Below are 26,803 nucleotides of genomic sequence, written 5' to 3'. Positions count from 1 at the left end.
CCTTAGTCAAGTGTTGTGCTATTTTTTTTCTGAGGAAAGATCCACCGAAATATTAAGGGCGGAGATTCCTTTATAACATATCGCATTACAGTTCACACAAAATTTTACATAACATTGTGATCAAAACTTTGACTGCACATACAAAAAGAGTCCTTAGCCCACCATAGTTGGGACTGAGATAAAAGAACACATTGTCGCATCACAGTTCACCGGATTTTACATTACATCATGATCAAAACTTTAGCCACACAAAATAAAATAAAATCGTTAGAATTACCCAAAATGCAATTGGTCCTTGCGGTTAATTCAAACATTACTGCAGTGTTGTTTACTAAAGGTCAGCAGCTGTCAAATCAAATAACCATTATTTGTGTTGCAGCTAAAAGTTGCCCACAAATAACAAATTGAATGGTAGTTTTTAACCGTTACTTTGCGCTGCCATTTAACCGGTTACTAAAAAAATAGTCCTGTTTCTGCTACCAAGAAATTGGGGTTAATTTATTCACACCATTTTTAACCGGTTATTTTATAAACATATTTAATAATATTTCACTGTTTCTTGTAATTAATTTCTCAAGCCACCCCACAGCCCTTCAAAAATGGAGTTTGTACAGTACAGTACAAATTTGGTTAAAACTTGAAATACTTGTACGCCCATGAAATTCAATTATAGAAACGTACGTGTAACAAAGAGAATTTTTAATTCCCTCAATGAAAACAACTAAAATACAATGTGTGTCAAAAACACTTTTCAATCATAATCATGTGTTATCACAATAAGATTTATAACCTAGACTTTGTAAAGTTTACAGATGAAATAACATTGGAATCTTAGCATTAGCAGACAAAGGCAGTGATTCAGACGCTGTTCAATCAATCAGTATTAATTAATGCAATGGATTTAACATTGCCAGTTGCAAATACACATTTTCTCAACTGTGTAAATATCATGACCACTTTAAATTTTCTATTGCATCTGCATCTTTTTGTTGGAGATTTTAAGAATCTGATATTGGCAATCAAAACATATTTAGATAATAATGAGTAATTGATTCATTTATATTAGTTCCCATGTTAGCAGTTAGATAACTCTAACTTAGTGATCAGCTTTATCAATTCCCATGTCATTTGTTCAATTTTACTGATATGATAGTCCTACTACTGAATACTGGTAAGAGTGGAAATGCGGTCCTCAAAAATTACACGTAATACAGATATTATTCAAGTAGGAATAAGTATACAGTTTTTCATTAAATAAATAATTGTATTAGTATTACTATTCATAAATAACTTTATAATCACTAAGTTGTATTTTTTCCTTGGCTCAAGTATGGAAGAGTGTAGAATACAAATGTTGCTACTTGACAGTATACATTTTAGTGCAATATTAGAATAAACCAGATTTCAATGATAAATATAATTAAGTTAAAAACACCCATTCAATTTGGTGTTGGGACACCATTTAGCTGGTTATCGCTGAGCAATTTTTAGCTGCAACACAAAATATCGGTTATTTGATTGACAGCTGCTGAACTTGAGTAACGTTTGAATTAACTGCCAGGACTAATTGAATTTTGGGTAATTATAACAATTTTTGTCAACGACCCATGCATTTAAACGGTAATTTTTTAGCAAAAATTAAGCAGAAATGCAGTCAATATAAAAATTACATTTTTGAAATATTCTATTTATTCGGCGCTATGCAGTAGAAACAGACCCCATGTAGAAAAGAAGAGAAAAGTACTATTGAAATACCGTTATAGTATACAGATATTGCCTGCTTTCCCCTCGAGAAATTATACTATGCTCTCGAGAATTATATTTCCCTCACCTGGCGCTGGATTTTATATGTTTAATGACAGGGACACGATAATCACTCAAAAATTACTCAGTAATATCATCGTACTCGAGGAAATACACGATTTACGATCCTCGCAGCAGTAGTCATGTGATGCAGAGAGCTCCAGTGAGTGATGCCCGCCCTCATAAGGGCGGATGTATACATACTAAATAAGACTTGATTTAATAGATATTATACATGTCACATTAAATAGAATTATGATAATAGTTTTTGCAATTGTAAACTATTTTATAATACATATTTATTAACAAACTAGTGTACATTCACTTTTACAGACAATTATTTACTAACATGCTAAGTTAGTTCACAAAAAAGGCCTAACACAGCAACACCAAAAATCAATGAATCGTTACTCAGCACGGCCTATTCTTTACCATTGCCGTGTACTACTCTACGCCCGGTAAATTAAGTATTGTTTTTATGATATAAATTAGTATAAAATACATGTTATTAATAGGAAAAAATGTTAAATGTTATTAACATTTATTTGTTTTACCAGAAACAAGTTAAATATAGGAATATTATTAAACAATCCTTCGTGAAAACGCGTAAACACCAACACGCCCGGTCACGCTATCGTAGCGCCCGGTTGATAAAGCAAACTGTTTATACAGCAGTTTTTACTAAATAAATTGCATAAAACGAACAATTAAATATCCAAATAGTATTTAACATGATGTTGGCATGTAGTTGATAACATTTTTTATCATGAAAAATACTACCGGTGGTCTAGCCTTTGATTATTGAAACCGTCACAAAAAGTTGTATACATCCCAGATACATCCACACTTATGGCGGCGCCCTACCACATGGACAATATTACTGTTACAGGGAAAATCGCGGAATACTCATTCTTGTGATATATATTCTTTGATGAAACCGAGACCAGACGACAGGTGGCGCTGTTGTATTTCACAGTACAGAGCCATATCATAGGGTAATTTGTGTACTAGATTTTTTTTCATCCGCGAAACGTTTTTTTTTTCATACACAAATGTTTAAAAGAAAACGAAACTGAGGCCAGACGACAGGTGGCGCTGTTGTATTTCACAGTACAGAGCCATATCATAGGATAATTTGTGTACTAGATTTTTTTTCATCCGCGAGACGTTTTTTTTTTCATCCGTGAGACGTTTTTTTTTTTTGTACACAAAAATGTTTCAAAAAGTACTATTAAACGATCGTTTAATAGTGCGTAATATTGCACGCCATGTGACCCACAATCGTCCAATCAAATGACAGGAATTTATTTAGGTGTTATATAAAATAAACTATATAAAAAGAGCATGGTGATTAATGGACATCCCTACAATAGACTATACCATTTTCAGAACCTTTCTCTGTCACATGATGTCGGAAGCAGGAAAAAACATGCAAAGCATTAGGTCTCTATCTGTGTCTTTAACCTACAGTATGTTTTCCGGATACTTTCATTGGCAAGTATAGAGTTACATAGCAAGTTGCATTATCTTTATACACCAGATAAATGAATTTTCTACCTTGCATTTAACGTTTTAATTCAAAAATGTATTTACCAAGGTCATTGACAGGTCACCTCATCTTTGCGCATGTAATCCGTGACTCATGTAAGTAGGTTTTTTTCTTAATCCCAGAACAACTTTACTGCATATACACTTCTTACAAGTAATGTTGAGTAAAGATTTTAAAGGAGGGTCATTTATAGTGGTAGTTATTAACAGTCTTAAGTGGACTTGGTTTTATTAAATTGAAATCCTTTGAGATTATATCCAAAATGAAAAATGTTCCTCATTCAAACATCATTTATCTTTGTTTATTTTTGCAAGTTAATCCTGAATGCTCTTTAATAGAATTTTATTTTTCTATGTTGTTTAAGGACACTCAAATAGATCTTTTTATTTGGATTTATTTATGTAGGCCTAAATTCTGTGAAAGCATTTACATTTTATATTGACATACCTGTATTTATTTTGAATACTGTGAGAAGAATTTTGTTTAATAAATATATTTAGAGGCACATAACAAATTCTAAACCGCCCGGTGTTATACTGAATATTAATTAATTTAGAACAATAAAGATGAGGAAATCTGTGAGGATAAGATAGTACACGTGCAATAAGCATAATGAGACTGATCAGAAAGGTTTGGGTTTTTTTGTTAAATTGCAATTTGATTTTTAATTTTAATTACATCAAGAAAATAATATAAAAACAATATAAACATTTTTGGATTTTGATATGTTACACAAAAAAGCCACTTAAAAATTTGTCCTTTTGGAGAAATAAATTTTACACAAGCATGAATCTATTAGTTGAATTTTGACTTAAAGCAATTTTAGTTTGACATTTACATTTTAATGCACTTAGGTCTTAAAACATTTACAGTAGCAAAGCGTTCTACATGGTGGGGTTGACTGTACACTTTTTATTTCTTTTTTTTATTCACCTTGTTATGGTCATATTATATGGCTATAACAAATAATATTTTTTACATGTTTCTCGTGAAATGAATGGATGGACCACCCTCGTAAAATATTGTTGAAATAAATAAATAAATAAACCTCAAGAAAAATCAGCTTTGTAAAATCGTGTGACAGCATTTATCATACTCTATTTTTGCCTAGTGTTATAAATTTATAATGTTTGAAGCAGGTGAGGATAAATTATGACTAACATGCAGGTGGTATGTGTGTGTTTGTAGAAACTTGTTGGATTTTTCAGTAAATTGGAAATGTTATTTCTATGAAATACCAATAATAAACCATTGGAAGTACAACACAAGAGATGCACGAAATGTATAAAACAATTTGCCATTAATACATAATTTGGAAAACATGCAAAGTACTATTAAATGTTTTTCACGTTCTATTTTGGGTTTTTTTTACATAGAAGTTAACAAATATTGTATGCCACATAGTTAAATGGCCATACAGTAGATAAGATGAATTGTATGATTGTTTTATTGTCAATTCATTTGGTCATTACTCAATCAATGATTAGTTTCTTGAAATGAGAATAAAATAGGGCACTATCATTAAAAGGTTACTGTATTGGCCTTGCATCTTCTAATGAAGCATTTTATAATTACTATTTAAACATGCAATGATGTTTATAATGTTATGATTTCCTGAATAAAAAATCTATGGCAGAATGAACATTTAAAGTATCCATGTCACTTCTTCTTTTGTATGGCAAACTACTGTAGCAAACAAACCGTGATTATGAAGATTATCAATAGTTCAATAGCATGAGCCTGTTTATAACCTATTTCTTCCTTCCTTACAGTAGCATAATTTTTCTTCCTATCTCAAACATTTACAAATCTGGTTTGCTAAAGATCACCAATACCCTGGCTTAGAAAGATTAAAAAATCTCTACAGACCTGATCTGTTGAAGATCGCTATACCTGCAATACTCTAGGATGGGACAAATTGAAAATTGTCTACAGATCTGGTCTGCCAGATCCAAATACCCTGCATAGAAAGATCCAAACATTTCTACATATCTGGTTGGCCAGATCCAAATACCCTAGCATAGAAAGATCCACACATTTCTACAGATCTGGTCTGCTAGATCCCAATACCCTAGCATAGAAAGATCCAAACATTTCTACATATCTGGTTGGCCAGATCCCAATACCCTAGCATAGAAAGATCCAAACATTTCTACATATCTGGTTGGCCAGATCCCAATACCCTAGCATAAAAGATCCAAACATTTCTACATATCTGGTTGGCCAGATCCAAATAACCTAGCATAGAAAGATCCAAGCATTTCTACAGATCTGGTCTGCCAGATCCCAATACCCTAGCATAGAAAGATCCAAACATTTCTACAGATCTGATCTGCCAGATCCAAATAACCTAGCATAGAAAGATCCAAGCATTTCTACAGATCTGGTCTGCCAGATCCAAATACCTTAGCATAGAAAGATCCAAACATTTCTACAGATCTGGTCTGCCAGATCCAAATACCTTAGCATAGAAAGATCTAAACATTTCTACAGATCTGGTGATCCCAATACCCTAGCATAAAAGGATCTAAACATTTCTACAGATCTGGTCTGCTAGATCCCAATACCCTAGCATAGAAAGATACAAACATTTCTACAGATCTGGTCTGCCAGATCCCAATACCTTAGCATACAATGATCCTAACATTTCTACAGATCTGGTCTGCTAGATCCCAATACCCTAGCATAGAAAGATACAAACATTTCTACAGATCTGGTCTGCCAGATCCCAATACCTTAGCATACAATGATCCTAACATTTCTACAGATCTGGTCTGCTAGATCCCAATACCTTAGCATAGAAAGATCCAAAAATTTCTACAGATCTGGTCTGCCAGATCCCAATACCCTAGCATAGAAAGATACAAACATTTCTACATGTTAAATTTCATTACCGTAGTACTAGTAATATATTGCTTATGTATAGTGACATCAACTGATTATGGTGTACTATATTATAAGAACAGACTAAATCATTATTACTTTGACGTGGATTGCTACTATAATCCAAGCTTCTATTATGATGATTATACGTTAATGTATTGCTACTTTTACCTTTTATTTCCTCGTAAATTTACTCGTGAGCAAATCAAACAACTATAAATGCATCGCTTTTTTACAATTATTTTTATTTCTATATTATACTTTGGTTGAATTTATGATTTATTATTGATTTTTAAATACTAGTTTTCTATGACAGTCATTGGTACTAATAACAGGTTATAACATGTGTGGCACTCTAATAGCATATGTGATATAGTGTGTTGTTGGCTTGTCCCACTTTTATTTCATCTATATTCACATAATTCTATCAATATACCTCACGCTAAACATAGCCTTTTCTTTACTATCATCTCAGGGTTTAGTTATATATTTAGTTATATGTAGTTGTAGTGTAAAATACATCTAAATTTTAAATCCTTTTAAATCTTCTATCAATTGAACTTTATGCACCATCATATTATACTGTACCAGGGTGACGATTATTATGCTAGGATTATTGAAGATTGGTTGATGTATAGGAATTGCTATGTAACAGATTATCTAAAGAATAATGCCCTTTATATGATTTATTCTGTACTATGCTAGGTCATTAACTAATTTTTAAAACCCTTTAGTGCTTGCAATTTACTATATTGCTATTTAATAACTTTGAATTAGGTAGCAACATTTCTGTTAGATATACAGTGATTGAGAAAGGTAGCGTCAATGACAATGTGGAATATATAATCCAATCAAGGCTCACCTGTACATATGAGCTTAAAAAACCTTTCAATGCTTAATTGTTGTATATTAATGTAGTATTATACAATTAACAGGATTCAATACGTTGATGGCTAAAAGATTATTTATTATTGATATATGTATATCTAAATTTAGTGATGATAACTTTTTTGGGGTTAATACTTGTGTTCATTAGCATGGGATGTTGTAAAATGTGTGCAATCCAAGTGACGTAATCTGACTACCAATCCATCTACTACAGTGTAGATGCATTTTTTTTTGTTAATATCAATATTCCAAAGTTCACAGTTTCCAAAATCAAAAAAATAGATGCTTTAGGTTTAAAGATTGAAAAATCAATCAAATATAACTGAATGTGGTTCATTCTAAAACAATCTTTGGAGACATCTTCTGGCACATATCCCCTTTAGTTTTTGATGGTGATCCTATATAACATTTATATAAAGCAGTAAACTTTCTCAGAAACTCTATTTTTAGGGGTTTTTTTTCCCTATATAATTTGCAGTGTAACATTCAAAACAAATTAGTGACATTGGACACACCATGGTGGAAAAAATAATTTATTTTTTCCTCCATGGACACACACAAATTCTTATCACACAACTGTTATCCCCTGGCAACATTGACGTGTTGTAAAAGATTGTCAAACTAGGATTTTTATTGTATTGATGTAGTTATTATATAATATTCTTCTATTTTATTTTTTATTTATTTCTGATGCTGCACATATTAAATACTTTGTTAACCTTATCTTTCTTTATTGAATCTGATGTATAGATATTATATGCTCTGACTAATATAAAATTAACATTACCAAACAAATAATACATCAACCACTGACTTTAATACAGACTTTTAATGTGTTATATACCTTAACAAACATATGTTTTATATGATGTTGGGTAGGTAAACCACTAGTGTACTGTTAGGTGTAAACATACCTATGACTCAGCGTGTTTGCTACTGTTTGTCTCTACGTTTGTAATGGATGGACAATAATGGCAAACAGTTGGTGCGGTATTAAAGAGAGACCATGCCACAGATAGAATTACTGTTGAAAACACATCATCTTTGTCTAGGATACAAGTCTGGAGCCATATCCAACGAATGGTTATAATAGATCAGGTTGAATGTATACTGGCTGAACAAGAAAGAAAATGGGTTTTGTTCTCCAATGAGTTCATGTGTCTATGACCTAATTTTGCTTTTGTCTTTAGAAATTTGATCTTGTGATTGGTGAATTTGGTTGCTGTCTGCTCATAAATTAAATTAAGTTCTTTATTCATAATCTTAAAATTATTGTGAGAACATTGCATGCCACATGTTCAAAAAATAGAAATCTACTGAATTCAATTAATTAGAAGCAATTTCATGGTGATAATTGTTTTGTTGACAGTAGTTTGTGTTGATCTGTGCATGATTTTGTGAATGAAGATGAAAACTGTGTTTAAAAGGATAAGTTCAACAATTCAAATAAAAATAATCATTTTTAAAGCACTAACATTTTGTCACTTTTCGTGTTGTTGAAATACAAAATAAGTCAATAGCAATATACATTATGAATTAATTACTGGTTTTGTTTTTTACGAATTTCCCATTATTGCTTAGTGAAGTGTAACATTGTTAATTACAATAGCCTAATTGTCATTTTTCTACATGGCACCTTTTCTGTTTACACAGAAGTTGCATTATTAGTATAAAATAGTACAGTTTATTAGTTCATGTCTACAGCTTAATTGGCTTTTGTAATTTAGCCAGGTCATCTAGGACACTCTTTTACTTTAATTAGCAGCTAATGAATTTTTGATTATTTTCTAATATTGTAGTTCTTTAGATATTGCTAAAGAAAATGCTACAACCCTGTTACTAGATTAAGTTTCACAGAATTCATTGTTTTTTATATAACGTATCAACATGTTTTAAAGTCTGTTTTTGTGAAAGTTCTGCTCTGTTAAAAGTGTTGTTTTCCAAAAATATAAAATAAATTGAATTTGAGGTTACAACTCTCAATACCTAGAATGAAGGCGATGCATACCAGTACTGTAGTATCGGAAAATTAGGTTCACATTGTAGTTAAATTTTTTTAATGGGTATTATAGATATTATATTCTTTTACTTCTGTAATTTAGTGAAAAAATAATCTGCATTGATGAACCAGCGAAAGCTTGAGGAAAAAAATGTCATCAAAAAGAAAATGTCTTAATACTTCTGTAAATTGTTAAAGTACAGTAAAAATGTTAAAACCACTGAAATTGTTGTATTTAAAACAGCAATGTTCCTCCAAAGATCATGAATGTAAAGCTAAATAAATTATATTTTACAAAATCACCTACTTTAACCTCCATGGCATTGGAAAATAAAAATAATATTATTTTGCATTTCTGCTAAAAATTGCATAGTGGTTAAATAGCGTTTTAACATGTACTCAATTGGGTGTTTTTAATTGGGAATGTCATTTGTTATGTTTTATGAAATTCATTGATTCTGTTTCTACTGACAAGAATTTGCAGTGTTTTTTCAAAACACTGTTTATCCACTTGTTTGCGCACTGTAGAAACTGGCTCAACGGAAAACAAATTTGAGTGATTTTATCATCTTATAATTATTATTTTATTAGAACCATCATTGTTGGCTTTCTATTGTGCAATCTAAATTTAAGATTGTATCTATTCTAATGTGAACATTGTGGAGTAGGTTGACTCACTTGTTATTTTGAACAATGAATCATAGCGTGTTCACAACATACTAGTATTGTTTAAAGCTGCCAAGGAGATGCAATGAGTTTAGTCAACTGAAAGAATCGTCTCTAGTAGAATGCAGCAATTCCAGGCTTGCAATATTTCCGATTGATTAATTAAAGGATTTAGTTTACTAGTCTCATCTCAAGTCTGCTCTAATGGTAGGCAGATTTTGCAATGAGCCAATCAAGCTGTGTGGCTACACTTGTATTTAGCTTTTGTCAAGTTTTCAAGATTACTAACAATTTTCAAAGATATCCATCAGTATATTCTATTCCCATGGTGCTGGTAATAAATAAGTGTATTTAGACCTTCATTTCTGTCACAAGTGGAAAAAATAATCTTGAGATTAATTTTTTTGTTTTTAATCCAAATAACCGGTAAGATGAAAGAAAATGAATTTAGTAGGCATGAAATTAACTAGAAAATTAGTGATACATTTTATTATATTTTAACCAATTATTATTTCTTTATTTCTTTCAGTTTGGCTGCTGTTACCTCCACATCAACTGACAAGGAAACATGGACAGGTTTAAACAACGTGGATTTTTTTTCTAAATATTCACAATCTATATTGTTAGTATAGTTTTGGACCAAAGTATCTAGTCAATCCAAATAAACTACTTTTATTATAATTGCAAATATTTTGATGTAGTTATACAGGTAGCTTATAGGAGTTTATAGGAATGTGTTTATTGCTTTGGTTTGGTGTAGTAAGCTTTTGCTAATGGTGCTAGTATGCCTATGTAACACAAATACAAAAATAGATGCCAAAGGTAATAACCAGTATCTGCAATAAATATCTTTAAAACAGAAATATCACTATTTTCAATTGAATTTCATGTTACTATTTTAGCTTAGTGGAATCTCACTGAAATAATTATTAATAGTACTTTTTAGCAATATTCATGACTATTCAGAATAACTATTTTGTGATTATAAAAGATTATCTAATAGTGATGCCCATTACTAAACCAAAAAAACTGAAGATAAAAATATCAAAATCTATCACCCCTGAGTTGTTAAACAATCAAATACTAGATCTAAAACTTGGGATAATTTTGAAGGAAATAAATTAACTAATTTAGATTTTGAATAATAACATATCTGATATAAACCATTTTATGAATGGTTATATCAATGTTAATGTCTGATATCAAATTGTGCTAGACAACATTCATTAACGAAATTCAAATAATATCACCATATATGTAATAAATAAAATTGATATCACTCAGTGGTAAAGTTATTACAATTGTTGATACAAGTAATAAAAAGCTGTGTACAAAATACAATGGTGATGGTAATTACTGTAGTGGGTAGATGGTAGCACATTCAATGGTGAGGTTCAGTGATCATCTATGGTCTATCACGCATGTACTATACACAAATGTTTAGTAAATTGAATCATGGACCTAGCTAAGTAATTTATAGGTCAATGGTTCAATTCATGTTCTAATTTAAAATAACTATTTTTCGATATATAAAACAAATCATATTACAGTATTTATTATCTCAGATGTATTAATCATATTTATATATTAAATCATGTTTCACATCCAATATTTAATTTTTTTTAATAATTGTTATTATATGAATCATGACTGAAATATTGCCAATGTGCGTTTTTATAAAATTAAAAACAAAACTTTTTTAAAAATTACAAACTAAGCTCTAGAAAATAGATAGACATTGATAGTACAGTAACATTTAAAATTGTTTATTTGTGTGAATGTAATAAAGCTACCGTCATATACAATAAAAAGTATATATTCATAATGTGCACCTGTATTGAGATAATAACTTGTTTAAACATTATTATATTGTTTTAGCTTAAATTTAGCTAAGGATGTTAGAATGAACACACAGAAAAATTGTACCAACAGTTCTATATAGATTATGATTATTATCTATACTGTAAATGATTACATTGCTGGATGAAATAAGTGGCACAATCAGATATAACACCCAACACTCAATGCCACTGTGGTTATAAAAACATGTTTACATTGGAATTAAGTTAATCAAAGAATGATTAAAATTGGCAAAACAGTAAATTATAAACCACCTGAAATCCATTCGAGTCGCTGTCATATAAATGCCTCACAAACTTTTATAAGCACCGCTGTACTTATTTGATAATTTACAGGAATTTAATACGATATAAAATTGTCTGATTTATGGAGGGCCTTATGCCATGTAGCCATGCATGGGATGCTGCGCTTCCATACTCTTTATTACCTGTTCATTGCACATATCATTCCACATACTGCACTAGTGACGTCACTCTTTTATGTACAATAAATTATTATTACTAATATAACAGCTATTTATATTTAATGAATGTTCAATTATAGATGTAAGAACTAATTGTGAATTATCACTATCGGATGTGTGTACTTAATTTAACTAGTACCTTCTCCAGTTACTTATCACTCTAACCTCTCCCAAATTGTGCTTACTAATCACATGCAGTAAAAGTATGCAGTGTACTAAAATGTTTCTGTTTATAAAATACTTATACTCTTCCCTTCCAAAATTATTTAACAAAAATACAATGATTAGTTGTAAGCCTAGGCTACACTAGCGCTCGTTTGTATAGATGACCTAAAAGTTTGCCAGTATTGACTAACTAAGCTTGCTGTCCGCGAATAAAATAAGTTATTTGTAGTTCATGATGCTACAGATGTACAAAACAGTAGTGTCAAACACCATACACAAACGGTAGCAAACTCACAGTTTGCAAACAAAAAATGTGTAAGTTTTGCTGCTGTAAAATCTGATCTTAATTATCATAAAAATGTTAACCTTGTGTATAAGATAACACCCAACTTAGAAAAGTAAATCTACAGTAAGTCTTACACAAGATAATATAATAAAGGCAAAATCTATATCTTTATGTAAAATCATAGAGATATCTCTATGGTAAAATTATGCTTATACAGTACTTGAACAACTTATTTTTCAGCAAACTATCTGTTATGGATTATAAAAATTTTGAACTTTAGAAATTAATAACCATATTCACCTAGTTTCTGCAATATTAACTATGTATATCATTGTAAAATTACCCGATTTGTATTGTATACCTCAGGTGTTTGTGCATTGTACTTGTACTTTTTTGTAAATCACTAGAAATTCTAATTGAAAATTTGCATTATTACAGATTATGGAATATTCAAACTTAGTACTATTCATTATCTTATTGGTGCTACCAAATGATGCTCCATATTTTATTTAGAGTAGAAAACATGAAAATATATCCTTGATTTTGTTCATTTGTTGTATTATGAATAATGTAATGTTTGTAATATCGTGTGTTTAAAATTATTATGTATAATATACATAAGTAAATGTAGAATTAACTATTTTATTTAAGTTTACACTCATTGAAGTATGAAATTTGTTTTGTCTGTAATGTGTGTTTATTTTACTGTAGTTTCTTATAGTATTTTTTGTTACATTGCATTTGAAACCAACTCTAAAACTTGTGTTTATTATAACTTAATTGTCTATATTGTTGCCTACTATAGGTAAATCAGCACTTTTGTCCGTACAGTTTTTGAACAATTGTCAAGTAAAACATTCCTTGTTTTTGTATTGTATATTCAAGTTTATCTTAAAGTAGTATTTTAATCACTTATCAGTATTAATTATCTTTCACTTATAATGCTATAATTGGTATATTGGTATTTTTTAAATAGTTGTATTAGCTGTATATTTATATACTGTAAGTGTTGAATTATTTAATTGTTTTGCATTGCCATAAGAAAGTACAGTTAGTAATATGCAAAATACAGTTTACTGGTATTTTAAATAAACCTATCCTTACATTATTTAAATTGATCAAACACAACCTAATTATTAGCAATAACTATTCATTGTATTCAACACTTGGATAATTTGTACTACCATTGTTTTGTTTTCTGTTGACATTACTACACATTCTGTAAGTGGGCAAATAGAAATTGATAATAGATCTCATCTTACTCAGAAATTTATGATAGTAAATACTGTTAAAATACTTTCGCAATACAGTAGAAATAGGAAGACGTTTATTAACCAAAGGTGCTTGGAGATTTGTAGTAAATTATAGTTAGTGGCTTAGTATATTATTGTATGAAGAACATGACACATTGCAGTAAGGCCCATGAAAGGCCTATGTTTGTTTTTTAATTTTGAGCAAATATTAATAATAGAAGATCAAAGTAATGTTTATATGGTGATTTATTTCCTTTATTCTAGAAATATATTTGTACAAAGGCAGCGATAATGAAAAACACTTTAGTATTTCTTCGACATACAAACCTTTGAACAACAATACTACAAACAATACAGGTATATATACCTGTTGGTTCCGTGAGACATAATTTTGACTGAAGTTGAGAACATTCTGTTATTTTCATCCATGTAAATCGCCATACACTTTCAAATATGCAGCACGTCATGTACATGCCTTTGAATAATTTTGAAAATTGTTGACGACGGTAGCTTGCGTTATGATCAAAATATAAAACGGGAAAATTGAAGGAAAAAAATGTATTGTTAAGTATAGGCCTACTGTACCAATATGATGATTGTAATTAGCGATATATGTTTTGACAGATTCATATTCACCGATGGCCGGATTGGAATAATAATAATAAAGTTACCCCGAGACTTCCTCTTCTGAGTTAACAAGACAAAAAGAACTTATTTTATTGTGTATCACTTTCATACGTTGTAAATCGTTATAGAACTTAATTAAACGGTATACTCTGCTTTACGCCCTCAGACGTTAATAGTCTTGTGTTTCATAATAATAATAATAATATTTATTTATTAATAATATTTATTGAAGCTACACCTTTACAACGGTGGTACACGTTCATACATGGTGCGTTCTTAAAAATAAATATATAAACAAACAGATACAAAATCAATACAATAAACAGATACCAAAATTAATTAACCCACCGACACGATTACTGTCGTAGTCGATCAGAACAAATTACAACAATTAAATAGTACCTGTATAACTAATAATTGATAGTAATAGTTTATCAGCAACAGGCAGAACAGAGAATTTATGTCATGAAAATAATACTTTATAGGCATTAAACTACAGATAACTATAAAGAATCGCGTTTTACACCTCTGTGGAGGTTTAATTGTCTTAAGCTTTTTAATTTTAATGTCAAAATAGTTACTGTATATTATTAAGTTAACTGAAAATTAGCCAAAAAATATGCATTTGTAGTCTATATAGTTGACGAGAAGAACGTTTAAACTTGATACGATTCTCGCCTGTGATAACTCATCCAGAGGTTCTTGAAACGGAAAAGGGTTCATAGGATCTACAGTATATAGGCCTATGATAAAACGAACTGGGTTAAAGACTCGCCAAAGATGTTCGTGCCAAGGTTAGGGGATAAGAGAGAAATGCCGAGTTTTCCAAGCCAGTACTACGTTTTTCCCCCTAAAAGGAGGAAGTGCTAAGAGTAAGTAACAGTGAAGAAAATATAGAGGCTTAAACCTGGATAAAATTGTCCTGATGTCAAGGTTTACGAGCCAAATAATCTATTATTCTATGGTATCCTTGTAAAGGGCACTTCAAGTAGAGGGATTTCTTTCGATCCCCCACGAAACTTACCTTGCTCGGACGTCTTAAATTTACTAAGATGAACATGCGTTCGTCGAGAACCATGCGCACAGTCTCTGTACAAATTACGCGCACGTATTCTATCCTGCAGGTGGTTAAATTTAACAATACGACTAGAGTCGTGGCACATAACATGAATCACTTGTCTTATTATTTTGTTCATTTTGTTTTTCATTTCCGATCCTAATTGATTTAAGTCGAGACGGACGCTGATACACGCATTGAATGCTCGAATAAACTGTAGAAATTATCAATTGTAGTATTACCTATGTAGTCCTAATCGATGCGCATAATGGCCGTGTGGTCTGGCGCCAAATATATCCTGTAAATACACCACCGACGTCTCTGATGGCTAGGGCAGAAAATTACAATTACAAATTGCCTATTTGTGGTCGTATATAACTATTAAACATTCTGCTAAATATATTTCTGTTCCGCGTCCAAGAAAATTAATGATAAACATCAGTTAGTCGACGTATCCGTTTAGAAGTCTAGTTGGTATAATGTAAGCTATGGTATTTTAGCTGCTTTAAATTTTTCCAATTTTACTATTATTATTTTTATGATCACGCAATCCAACGCAAATAGAATATTAATCGGTATCCCTGTAATATAGGGGCTAATAAAAATAGAAGCGTGTTCAAGATCATTTGAAATTTCCAAATAAAAAAAAGTGAATCTGTGTAATGGTTAAACGTTACGGTATTTAGTAGGCCTGTGTACAGTTAAGTGCAATCAAAATAATAGCAGTTATCTGAATTATTATCAATAAACTGTACCAACAAACATGACGGATTCCATGCAATGTCACATAAGGGACAGTTAGGGATCGAACGTGTTCTATATATGCCATTTATAAATCGCTTGTATCATTTATAAATTTATCGTTGACGAAAGACATAATCTTGCAAGCATTATAACTATCCCCATACACAGTCTTACATAAAACTATCAATCTTATTTGCAATATTGCAAAACATAATGCTTTAAGTCATAATTAAGTAAAGTATCGTACTGTTATTCCGATAATTATCTAATATTTTATATAATCTAATAGAAACCCCGATAAAGTATATATATTGATAATAATTTATGTGGTCGTACTAATATTATTGTACTTTTTTTGTTTTCACACGATCAAATACTTGGTATATTACTATAGTACGTAACATAAATATACAGTAGTAATTTAACTCGGAGAAAACTTGAACGCAAAAGCTTAATTTTGGTTCCTAGTTTTCACTTTTATTTGCATTATGCTTTAATTTGGTGATTTGTTTTAACCTCTTGGCTATTAAAGTATAGTTAAATATACGGCTGCCATTTGTAAAGGTATTGACGTATCGAGAATACTCGGCGCCACATAATAAAATACTGACTGCGCTGTAGAAAAATCATTCATTTAGATCCACATCAGAATAGTTCTAATTGTTCTGATTGGTCAAATGAATTGACTACATAATAAGAATGAAGCCAAATAAGGTATACATGACACGGGGTCATATGAAACTTCATCCGTGAATACACGACGAGTGCAGTGCAGACAGTTCTGTTGGAGGTCGTTACCAATCGGAGTACTGTCTGTGTACATGCTTACATTGTGTCAAGTCAATAACTGAGATTTTCATAGGATTTTTGGAACAGTTTTATATTATATATGACTTTTATGTGGACCTAAGTGATATTATTACGATGGCTCGTGGAATTTTGTTCCATCGTTGGATAGTACATACTCAGTTTATTTTGCTGGGGATGCTGAGTTTTGTTCCTCAAGTACATAGCCGTAAGTAACATTAGGCCTATTTATAGTAGTTTATCAATACCATTTGTTTGTTGTTTGAATGGATGTTGGAATTAAAGCGCCGAAATTTATATATTATATAAGCGAAAACCTCAAAGTTCGCCTGATGTCTGGGTTTAATCAATGCTAATTTATTTATATTAAAAGTAAGCCCCTTACTATAGTACATTTTGTCGAGATAATTTCTTGCTAGAACGTCTTTGGGAGACTTCAATGTTATTACTGTGAGACCAATACTATTTACAGTATATGGAAACCACTCCAAGGTTTGTAGGCACGTCAGAGAGTTTCAGTCTAAGTTAGGATTATACCAGATTTTCTTGCCTTATAAACATCCCAACACAAAACCACACCTGCCAATAAAATACAAACTATTCTAATGATTTATCGGTACCATTTTCTTAGTTTCTACCACCTAAATATATGATATGCATACACAGCTTCCTCCTCGCTCGGTCTATTTACCTGTGCACCAACAATTGCTTTTCATGTCATGTATTCTTGCTATTCTTGATTATTTACTCAGAAACATACTGTAGTACTATGAGGAGTACTTTACTTTTATAATCACTGTAAAGGCAGCCAGACAATACAACAATAGTTAGAATTGAATAGCATTATTGTAAAACTCAAGCAGGTTTTGTGTCTTTTAAATGTTGACTCTGACACCTGTGTATTAAAACACAGTGACATCTACTGTATATTACCAGTTTTATATATAGGAAATGCACTTTTAATCATATGAACAACAGCATTACATATCTTATTTTATCAGCTACTATTATAATTGCTCAAAAAAATATTTAAAAAACTCTTATATTTATTTTGATTGAACTACAGTTATGTACAGTAATTAAAGCCAGCTAGCCTCCATTATAGTATAGAGGGTTCTGTACTTGCTATAATAAATTTCCGTAATATAAAATTACAGAAAAATTAACTCGTTTTTTATCACACTTCAAACATTGGTATCACGTATACCATATGCAATTTAGGCTGAATCATAATTTTTCATACATTTTAGTATTGCTACGTCTGTACATACTCTGTACTTGGGCCAAATTTCCATTGTAATGTTATCTAAAATTTATTTTTTCTTTACTGGATTACCTCTTCAGTACAAATACTATTTTCCCAGAGGGCCCAGTACATACTGTATCTAACAAATACTATATATAAATCCAAAGGCAAATTACTGAAAAAAATGACAATGCTGTGGGTATCAGTGGCTGGATCTCAATGGAGATACAAAAATAAAAAGCAAAAAGCTAAATCAAAACGATAAAGTAAACAGCCAGAAAAGTTAGCAGAGCTTTCGGGCAACACTAGCCCTTCATCAGTGCAATACTATATACTGTATATATATATATATATATATATATCCATAATGGAACAAGAACTCTATGAATTGGCAACTTGTCAACTAATGCCTAAGTTATTTATTTATATAAAACTGTTATTCTGATAGGGAAATTAAATTTAAATCAAACAATCTCCATATTTATGATTATTTAAGTCAAGCTAAATTGTATACATATTTTTTTTATTCATAGTATATAGAAAATAGCACAATTTTCTGCATACTTGAAGAATTTTATGTATTGTAAAATTTAATCAGTACTTTGCGTATTGAATGTCAAATTGCAAAGTAGTGATGATTGCATTGACTTTCTACAGTGTGACGATAAGAGTTCTAATGACAACTCATTATGCAACTGCTAACCCAAATTTCATAAAGCTCTTACGGAAATTGAAATTCTGATATTAATGCTACAGTTAATATAGACAGAACTTGTCAAAAATTATTTAAATGATCCTATGAAAGAGAGTGGGTAAGGGTTGTTGGATAAGTAAAGTATAGGTGTTAACTTGTAGTTTAGTTTGTGTATACCTCCATGGTTTGTGTGTGTGAAGATTATTGTACGGTTTAATTGCCAGCCTTCAATGAATCCAGGTTTAGTATTTTTTAGATTTAGGTTGGTTTTCCATGACTGGTTTTAACCTAAAATATATGAACTCACAATTGTATGAATTATTCCAGATTAGTATAAAGATAAATTTATGTATAATTGATAAAGCTTGAACAGCAACAAATATTTTAAATATCTTATTCCCACGATTCACATTTAATAAATTTTGAGTTGAGTAGTACCACTAATTAAAGAGAAAGGAAACAATTCTGAACATTATGTGATCACACCGCGCACTTTAATTATTGTTTTTGAAGAATATGTAACAAATGTCATTTAGGATTTCTTCTGTGATTCATCTACTTTTGATCAATTATGATTGGCCAAAACAGAAACATTTTCAGCGAAAATACTGGATTTTCCCTGATCTGTATTAACAGATATAACAGATTCTGCTAAAAACAGAAAGACAATTAAATTAACTAGACAACGTCAGGCTAGGCCTATAGCTAGCATGCGATGGCCGTATGTTACTCCTGTTTTCTAGCTAGGCCTACAAAATGTCCATAAGAGATGACATTCGACATGAGCTACTTACAGTAGTAGTAGTATTGTTTCTCTCTTTTTCTCATAATTTACCATAAAACAAGTGATATAGTATTACTGTATCCATTATTGACTTTAACAACGTAAAAAAATTGTAGGGAATGGGTCTTTAACCTGTATCCCAGACGGATAGGTTTTAAGGCTGGAGTACTAAAGTGTATATAGCTGATTATTTGGTTCATATTCACAGTAATGAAAGGTTTTCCGTACTATTTTAGGATTAGTAGTGTGGGATAACCCCTTTTGGTCAACTGAGTGAATATTTACAAAATCAAATGCAGTATGTAGGAGTTTGGTCTTAACATGGATAATAGATGGCACACCTCTGGGTTTTAAACCATTGTTTGGTAAACTAAAGTGAAATATGTCAAGGATTTTAGAAGAATTGTACATTTTGAATACAAATATATCTGTGGTTTTTTCTGTGTACTGTATAACAAGGCAAGTGGGCACTGTATAAATGCATTACAGTTTTATAGTCAAATTTGTCATCCTTTATTTCAAGTATGTTAATTGTTATACAGTTTTAGTTGTAATGGATTATAATGTAGTTATCGTCATGTCATATAGTATTGCTAATTTGGTTTAAAAATTAAAGATATATTTTTTTTTCATTCATAATCTTCAGTTATGACATAAGGGACTACCGTATGTAGTATTTAGATGATATTAAATTACTGTATGAGGGCCTGTTTCTGCTGCATCTCCTCAATACGGTATAAAATACGGTATAAATTTTATACCGTATTTTTTAGTAACCCATTTCTTCTGGAAACTGTACTAACTGTACATCTTAGGTGATCGTGTTAAAATTCATCTTTTTTACCCAACCTGCCTTTCGATCCCCCAAAATGGGGACAAGTTATTCCTTCCTTGCCCGAATTAGAATTTGTTATCTTTGGCGATGTTGTAGCTTCTGCTTGTTATTAGTATTAGGGACTTTACGAAACATGACGAGAAGTCACAGGACGGTGGAGCTTTAACAAAATGGACGAAGCTTAGCGTGAATTTCTGTCTTCTTTAACTTTTTAAAAACGATAAAATTGCCATTTTCCTATTTACGGAGAACGACTAGAAATAATGTATAACCTTAAATATACAGTTCAAATTACACTTTTTTTTAATTTTCAAAACTCTAAATAGTATTGGAACTTTTAATTTATTTGTTTAATGAAAGCTAGGAAGGCTAGGCCTATGCTGTATCGCCAAAGTCAAGCGATTTAGTAGGGCCCCGTGCCACGAGACAGGGTAGGGATCAAAGAGAGATACTGCCACTCGTCGTCTTTGCGCAGGGTAAGTAACTAATAAAACCGCTATGTCGACTGTTTATGATTTTACACTCTAGCGCACACAGGATCTTCGTCGTCCTCCCCTAACAGTCGTGTTTTGCAAAGTCCCTATTGACTTGTTTCAAAAACAAGTTCACACACCCCATACTCTTACAATTTTTGTATGTTTTGTTTGGACTCCATCCATGAAATAAAATATGAAATACAAATTATGATAATTTATGCTATATTAAAATCAGTGTACCATCCGTCTCGAGGGCTATTACGATAAACTAACATTATAATTCACATACTAGGGAAGACCATATGGATTTTTTAAATAAAACACAATAAAATAATTTTATAATATATTGTTTTATTAATATTTAAAAAATTTTAAATATAATATACCATTGTTCTTTGCAATATTTTGATCATCTGGTATATCGTAAGTAAAAGCTTGTAATGCAGATTTCTTGCTAGATATCATGATATCTCTCATAATAATCTTTGATTTACATCCTCCATACACTATGGCAATTTAAATACATACTTCACTATAGTAAATTATTACAAGTAGAATTTCTCTTTAAACCTTTTTGTTCTTTTATATACGGTTCACTTGTTATTTCAATTTCAATTACTTGAAAACATTTTCTGATTCATTCATCTGTACAAATTATGAGGAAGAGATGTGGAACGAAAGCTAATAACATTGTTATGAATACTATTATTATGAAATATGAAAATTATGAAATTGCTGATATTTAAACAAAGTATTAGAAATTGAGTAGAAGCTGTAAATTGGATTAGAATTGAAAAAGGTTTGTGTCATCAACCATTAGATTCAGTCCAATATGATTAGTAAGTTAGCAGGCTAAACCCACTTTAGAGAACATAATTAACTCCAACCCAGATTGGAATTAAATTAGAAAATCCCCAAATCATTCTGGATACCAGATGTTTTCAATTTGGCATTACTGTAGGCCTATGCCAGGATCTGTTGAGTTGTGTGTGTTTTTTGTCATTTTTTAAGGGAAATTTCATGAAGGTCTATTATGTTATTAATAAATGATGGCTGTGCATAATAATGTATGAGTTAAATGATTATAATCGTCATCATTTACGGTTTATAAAGTTTTTATGTTGACTAGTGTGCATGCAAAATGTGTATATTCAACAAGGGAATTTAAACTTTGACATGGTTTAAAATTATACTTCATGCTACATGAGGATGACAGCAAGAGTGCAACCATTGCTACACCTAAAGTACCGTTGTCTTATTTTGTCTTTCCTGTATAAGGTTTTATACTATGCTAAATTTTAATTACAACAATAGATGATTTTCATTTACATATTTTAAGGCAATTGTGTAGCTTAAACTGCAATGGAAAAACATCAACAGTAATATTTGAATACTACACAGCTCTGCCATTGGCCAGATACCATTGCTCTTTGATGAACAACATTAGTAAATTATCTCCACATTCTGTTTCAAATTGTGCATACTATAATATGGAACAACCATTCTAATTATGGAAAATGTACACGTCATAAGTTGATTATCGTTGTGCAGAATACTAGGTGTCATGTTCATAGTATCCCATAAATTCACATAAAAATACATGATGTTGCCATTAACAGGGTTGTAAGCAAGAAAGCACTAGTAAACAATCAGATTTAAATGCAATTTGACAGCGCTTCATAATTGCTTAGATTTTATATATACATAGAACTATTAAAAACTTTAGTAAGAATTTGTGACTGTTATATTCTCAATCATTATGTCTTTAATTATAGTAAAATCTTTCTTTATGAGTAACACTTATACTAAAATGATGATAGTGCTAACCCAAAACTAACCTCATAAACCCCAAGATAGCTACTCGCTCAGTTCTGAATGTGTTTTAAGCCAATTTCAGCCAAATGCCGCATATTGAATACTGTAGGTAAACCGCTGGTTTTGTTTGATTCATATTGAAACAAGTTTGTATAGGTAAATTTACCTTTAACATAGGACATTATGTAAAAAAGGTACTGATTAAATTTAGGCTTGGCTTTGGTGGTTAAAGTGGTATACTCTATAAAGCGAGTTTTTTTCACTAAAATTAACTGTGGAGAGCAGGAACATTTATAGTTTATCATACCCAGTACCGTTTTGATATTATGATCATTCAGGCATTACGTCACATAATTCCACTTGGGCCTATGGGTATGTATACAGTTACTCTATTTCTAACAAATGTTTTAATCTTCTACCAACTAAATCCGAAGTACAGTAATAGTCATGTCTTGGGACCATTCTACATACTTCCTTCATCATGGTTCTATGAATGGATAAACTGTGGAGAGCAGGATCACTCCCGGGATCACTATGCATATCATATATGTGGAGTGTATAAACCATTTTGATCATTGAACATAGACAAAATATTTGCCATATTGAAATTATTAATGGCAATATTAATACCATCGTTAACCGCAAAATTGAAATCTTTAGTATTCTGCTGTATAAAAGTTTATGTTTGGCAAACATGAACCCTACCTGATGCACTGAACTCAAATGCAACAATAGACAACATTCTCTCATGTGAAAATATGATTATGTTTCAAGCAAAGCACTTTAAAGTTTATGTGTTGAAAGTTCAGATGAGCAAGAATACACACAGGTGATAATGTGTATTTAATGTCTTTATTAAATGGCACTACTACAGTAAATGTATTTTAAAGGTAATTCAGAACTTTTACATGAGCAAGTGTTGTGCATTAAATTGTGAGCGATTTATTAGGTAGCATTTAATTCAAACCAATTCCAACAGTGTAACATGTAATACTTTCTATTAATTAACAACTGAATTCAGTTCAAATTTATGGTTGTTTTTGCCATATTTGTGTGTGTGTGTTATAATTAATTAATGGAAATATTTTATTTTTAATAAAGTATAAACCCCAAAAAATAATCTGTGAACATACATAGCGCCAAATAAACAGTTTACTTCAAAATAGATTTAAATTGCTGTGACGTCACAGGTGCATCGCAAAATTTACATAATGAGTTTTCTGGCAAATCGCGAAAATTTCTAGTAAATACACTTTGTTAATAAATCGTAAAAATGTAAATGTTGATTTTGTTATTGTTTTTTTTGCTTAAATATAGTTTACAGTACTGTATCTGAGAAGAACAGAGTATTGAAAAGGTAGAATGTTTTTATGAAAGCCTGACTATCCCATTAAATTCCATGAAACTATTCTTCCCAATCATATTTTTCTTTGATGTTTAGAACTTCCTCTTGTCATTACTGCATACACATGGGTGTTATTAGGTATGTTCATCAGATGACAGGTAATTGTGACTTTGTCATTGACAACTAGTGGAACTAATTTTAACACTCCAAATTTCTTTTTAGATAATCCACCTCCTACCAAGTACATGTTGTGGGTGGAGAGAGACACGTAGATAAAGTGTGCTGCTCAAGGATATAAGCAATATGGCTAGAATACAATTATGTACAAAGTGTGAACATAGAGTTATTATTATTTGGTATCAATTAAACATCAACAATGCTTTAGATGAACACTTTATAGTTAAATATAGTATTAGAGTGAGTGAAGTAGGCTTTGGCTTATTCCCACTATGTAATTCAACCGTTTTGACTATAAGTTGCTTGTGATAATTACAATAGTGGAGAAATCAGAGAAGTTTTGCACATTGATTGATATAATAATAAATAATTATCTAAAATACAAAACTATGACATTCTTTGTTGTTTGTCTTGATAAATATCATACAGTACATAAATCCAAAGGCAAATTACTGAAGAAAAAAAGTGCTGCAGGGTTAGTCAGTGGCTGGATCTCAATAGAGATATATAAATAATGTAAGCAAAAAGCAAATTCAAAACGATATTAAAAGTAAAACAGCCAGAAAACATTGAGCTAAACATGATTGTATCTTTTTTATAAATGAGTCTCAATAAAATGTGCAGTATATATATATATATTAAAGTATACAGTAAATACAATTTGGATTAAAATATCTTTTTATTATTTTAAAAAGCACATAAAAATAGAATACTTTTTTGCAAGACTTTTGTAATTTCCTTTTAAAGGATTGATAGTGGTATTAAGCAATATTAAAATGACAGAAATATGTTATTTTTGGCTAAAGCTATTAACCTTATTTGATCCACAGTATGTGTATACTTAGTTGAAATTTAACGGTGACAGAAGTATTAAAAAGTTGAAACCTAGCTCAGCATGTACCATGCCATGCATCTCTTTCACTTCATTAAACAGACCAAAGTACAATTGCTTCCAATGTTAAGATAACTTGAAATGTTTCTCCGTCACGCTAGGGGTTGTTAGCATTTCTAGATATTTTACATTGATGAAAACTGAATTGAATTCTGTGGTTTTAATAAGTCTCATTTTATTAAAGGCATGTCTGAATATAGCCACAGGCTATTAGTTCTTACCTAGTATTACTGTACCATAATTTTTCATTTTGATTTGAGTTTGTTGATTATTTTGTCAATGTTAATTTTCTACATAATGTAGACATAGAGTAAATAATGCTATTACAAGCCTTGTCTTTTAAGGCGAGCGAGTGCGATCACTTGCCTAACACTCTCCTGCCCTTGAGGAGTGCGATTTACAACCCCCTTAAATTTGGCAAACTTCTACGCACCAAAATACAAACAGCACATCTACAGCATCCCTGAATGTACAGTATTGAGGAGTGCAATTTGTAGCACACCTATAATTTTCAAAAGACAAGGCCTGCTATTATTGGCGACATTATAAGATGTGTGAAAAAAGGGAATTCAATCATGTTTGGAAATCTACTCGATAGGTATCTTCATATAAAACATTAAATAAATGAAATGTTTCTTTCTCTTTATTAGCATTAAGTTCAAATGAAAAAGGTTTTGTCTTTCTTGTGCTCTAGGCCCTTTAGCTTTTGGTCAATATTTTCTTTGTGTTGTCTTTGTTTAAAAAATTAAGCTTTTCTTTTACCAATATAATGTTACAAAGCAGATATGAGATCAGTTATTCAAACTATATGCCAACCATCTGCTATGTGAATTTGAGCCAATGGAAACTACTCTAAACTTATTTCGATGAGTTATTTACCGTATGCAAAAAAATTACATTAGTATAGGAAGAACATGAAATAGATGATAAGCGATATCGTAGTCCACAGTTTCTTTCAGCTTTCAGGCTGGTGATGAGAAAATTTAAAAGGGTGCAACATACCTATACTTTAACCAAGGACCACAAACAATAGCATGTAATTGTAAGGTAATGACATGATTACCTTCCCCTTTGATGACGAATTGGATGCAATTCTTGGGATCGCGCTATGCGAAAAAAGTAAACCTGACCTTGATCCAATCGCACTTCCGCCTAACGAACTGCATTGTGGTATTATGTTTATTGGAGTAAAATTTGAGCTGCAACCCGATCTTTATTTATAAACGACTGCCGAAACCAGTTTCTAAAAAGAAAAACCCTGGTAAATACTGCTAATCCCCATGGTTTTCTGTGTTCACACATTGTAAAAACTCATACTCAAACAAGGCTTGTAAAGACTACAATTATTATTTAAACAAGATTTTACTGACCATTTTTATATTTGTTTTCATGCATTCCTTAAATAACTTTTAATTAATAACAACTTTTTAGATAAATTTGAAACAAAATGGGTAAAGACAGCTTCAGCAATACTGTAGAGTACAACTAC

General features: G+C 30.9%; 2 protein-coding genes across 13 annotated transcripts in view; both read left to right on the top strand.

Annotated features, from left to right (window-relative positions):
• The window catches only part of LOC140040695 (lysophosphatidic acid phosphatase type 6-like), a 46,171-nt gene extending 32,119 nt beyond the window's left edge, over positions 1-14,052 (top strand). For both annotated transcript variants that reach the window (XM_072086820.1, XM_072086821.1), the window contains one exon: positions 10,318-14,052. The gene's annotated coding sequence lies outside the window, so the exon portion shown is untranslated. The remainder of the gene's footprint in view (positions 1-10,317) is intronic.
• A 2,978-nt stretch (positions 14,053-17,030) lies between these two features.
• LOC140040690 (neogenin-like) overlaps positions 17,031-26,803 on the top strand; it is a 101,133-nt gene continuing 91,360 nt past the window's right edge. For all 11 annotated transcript variants that reach the window (XM_072086805.1, XM_072086807.1, XM_072086811.1 and 8 more), the window contains exon 1: positions 17,031-17,258. In XM_072086805.1, coding sequence (XP_071942906.1) covers positions 17,168-17,258 — 91 coding nt within the window. In that variant the 5' untranslated portion in view covers positions 17,031-17,167. The remainder of the gene's footprint in view (positions 17,259-26,803) is intronic.

The sequence above is a fragment of the Antedon mediterranea genome, chromosome 2, assembly GCF_964355755.1.
Source record: "Antedon mediterranea chromosome 2, ecAntMedi1.1, whole genome shotgun sequence".
Lineage (NCBI taxonomy): Eukaryota > Metazoa > Echinodermata > Crinoidea > Comatulida > Antedonidae > Antedon > Antedon mediterranea.
The sequence above is the reverse complement of the archived record's forward strand: the minus strand, read 5'-3'. Positions and strand labels throughout refer to the sequence as shown.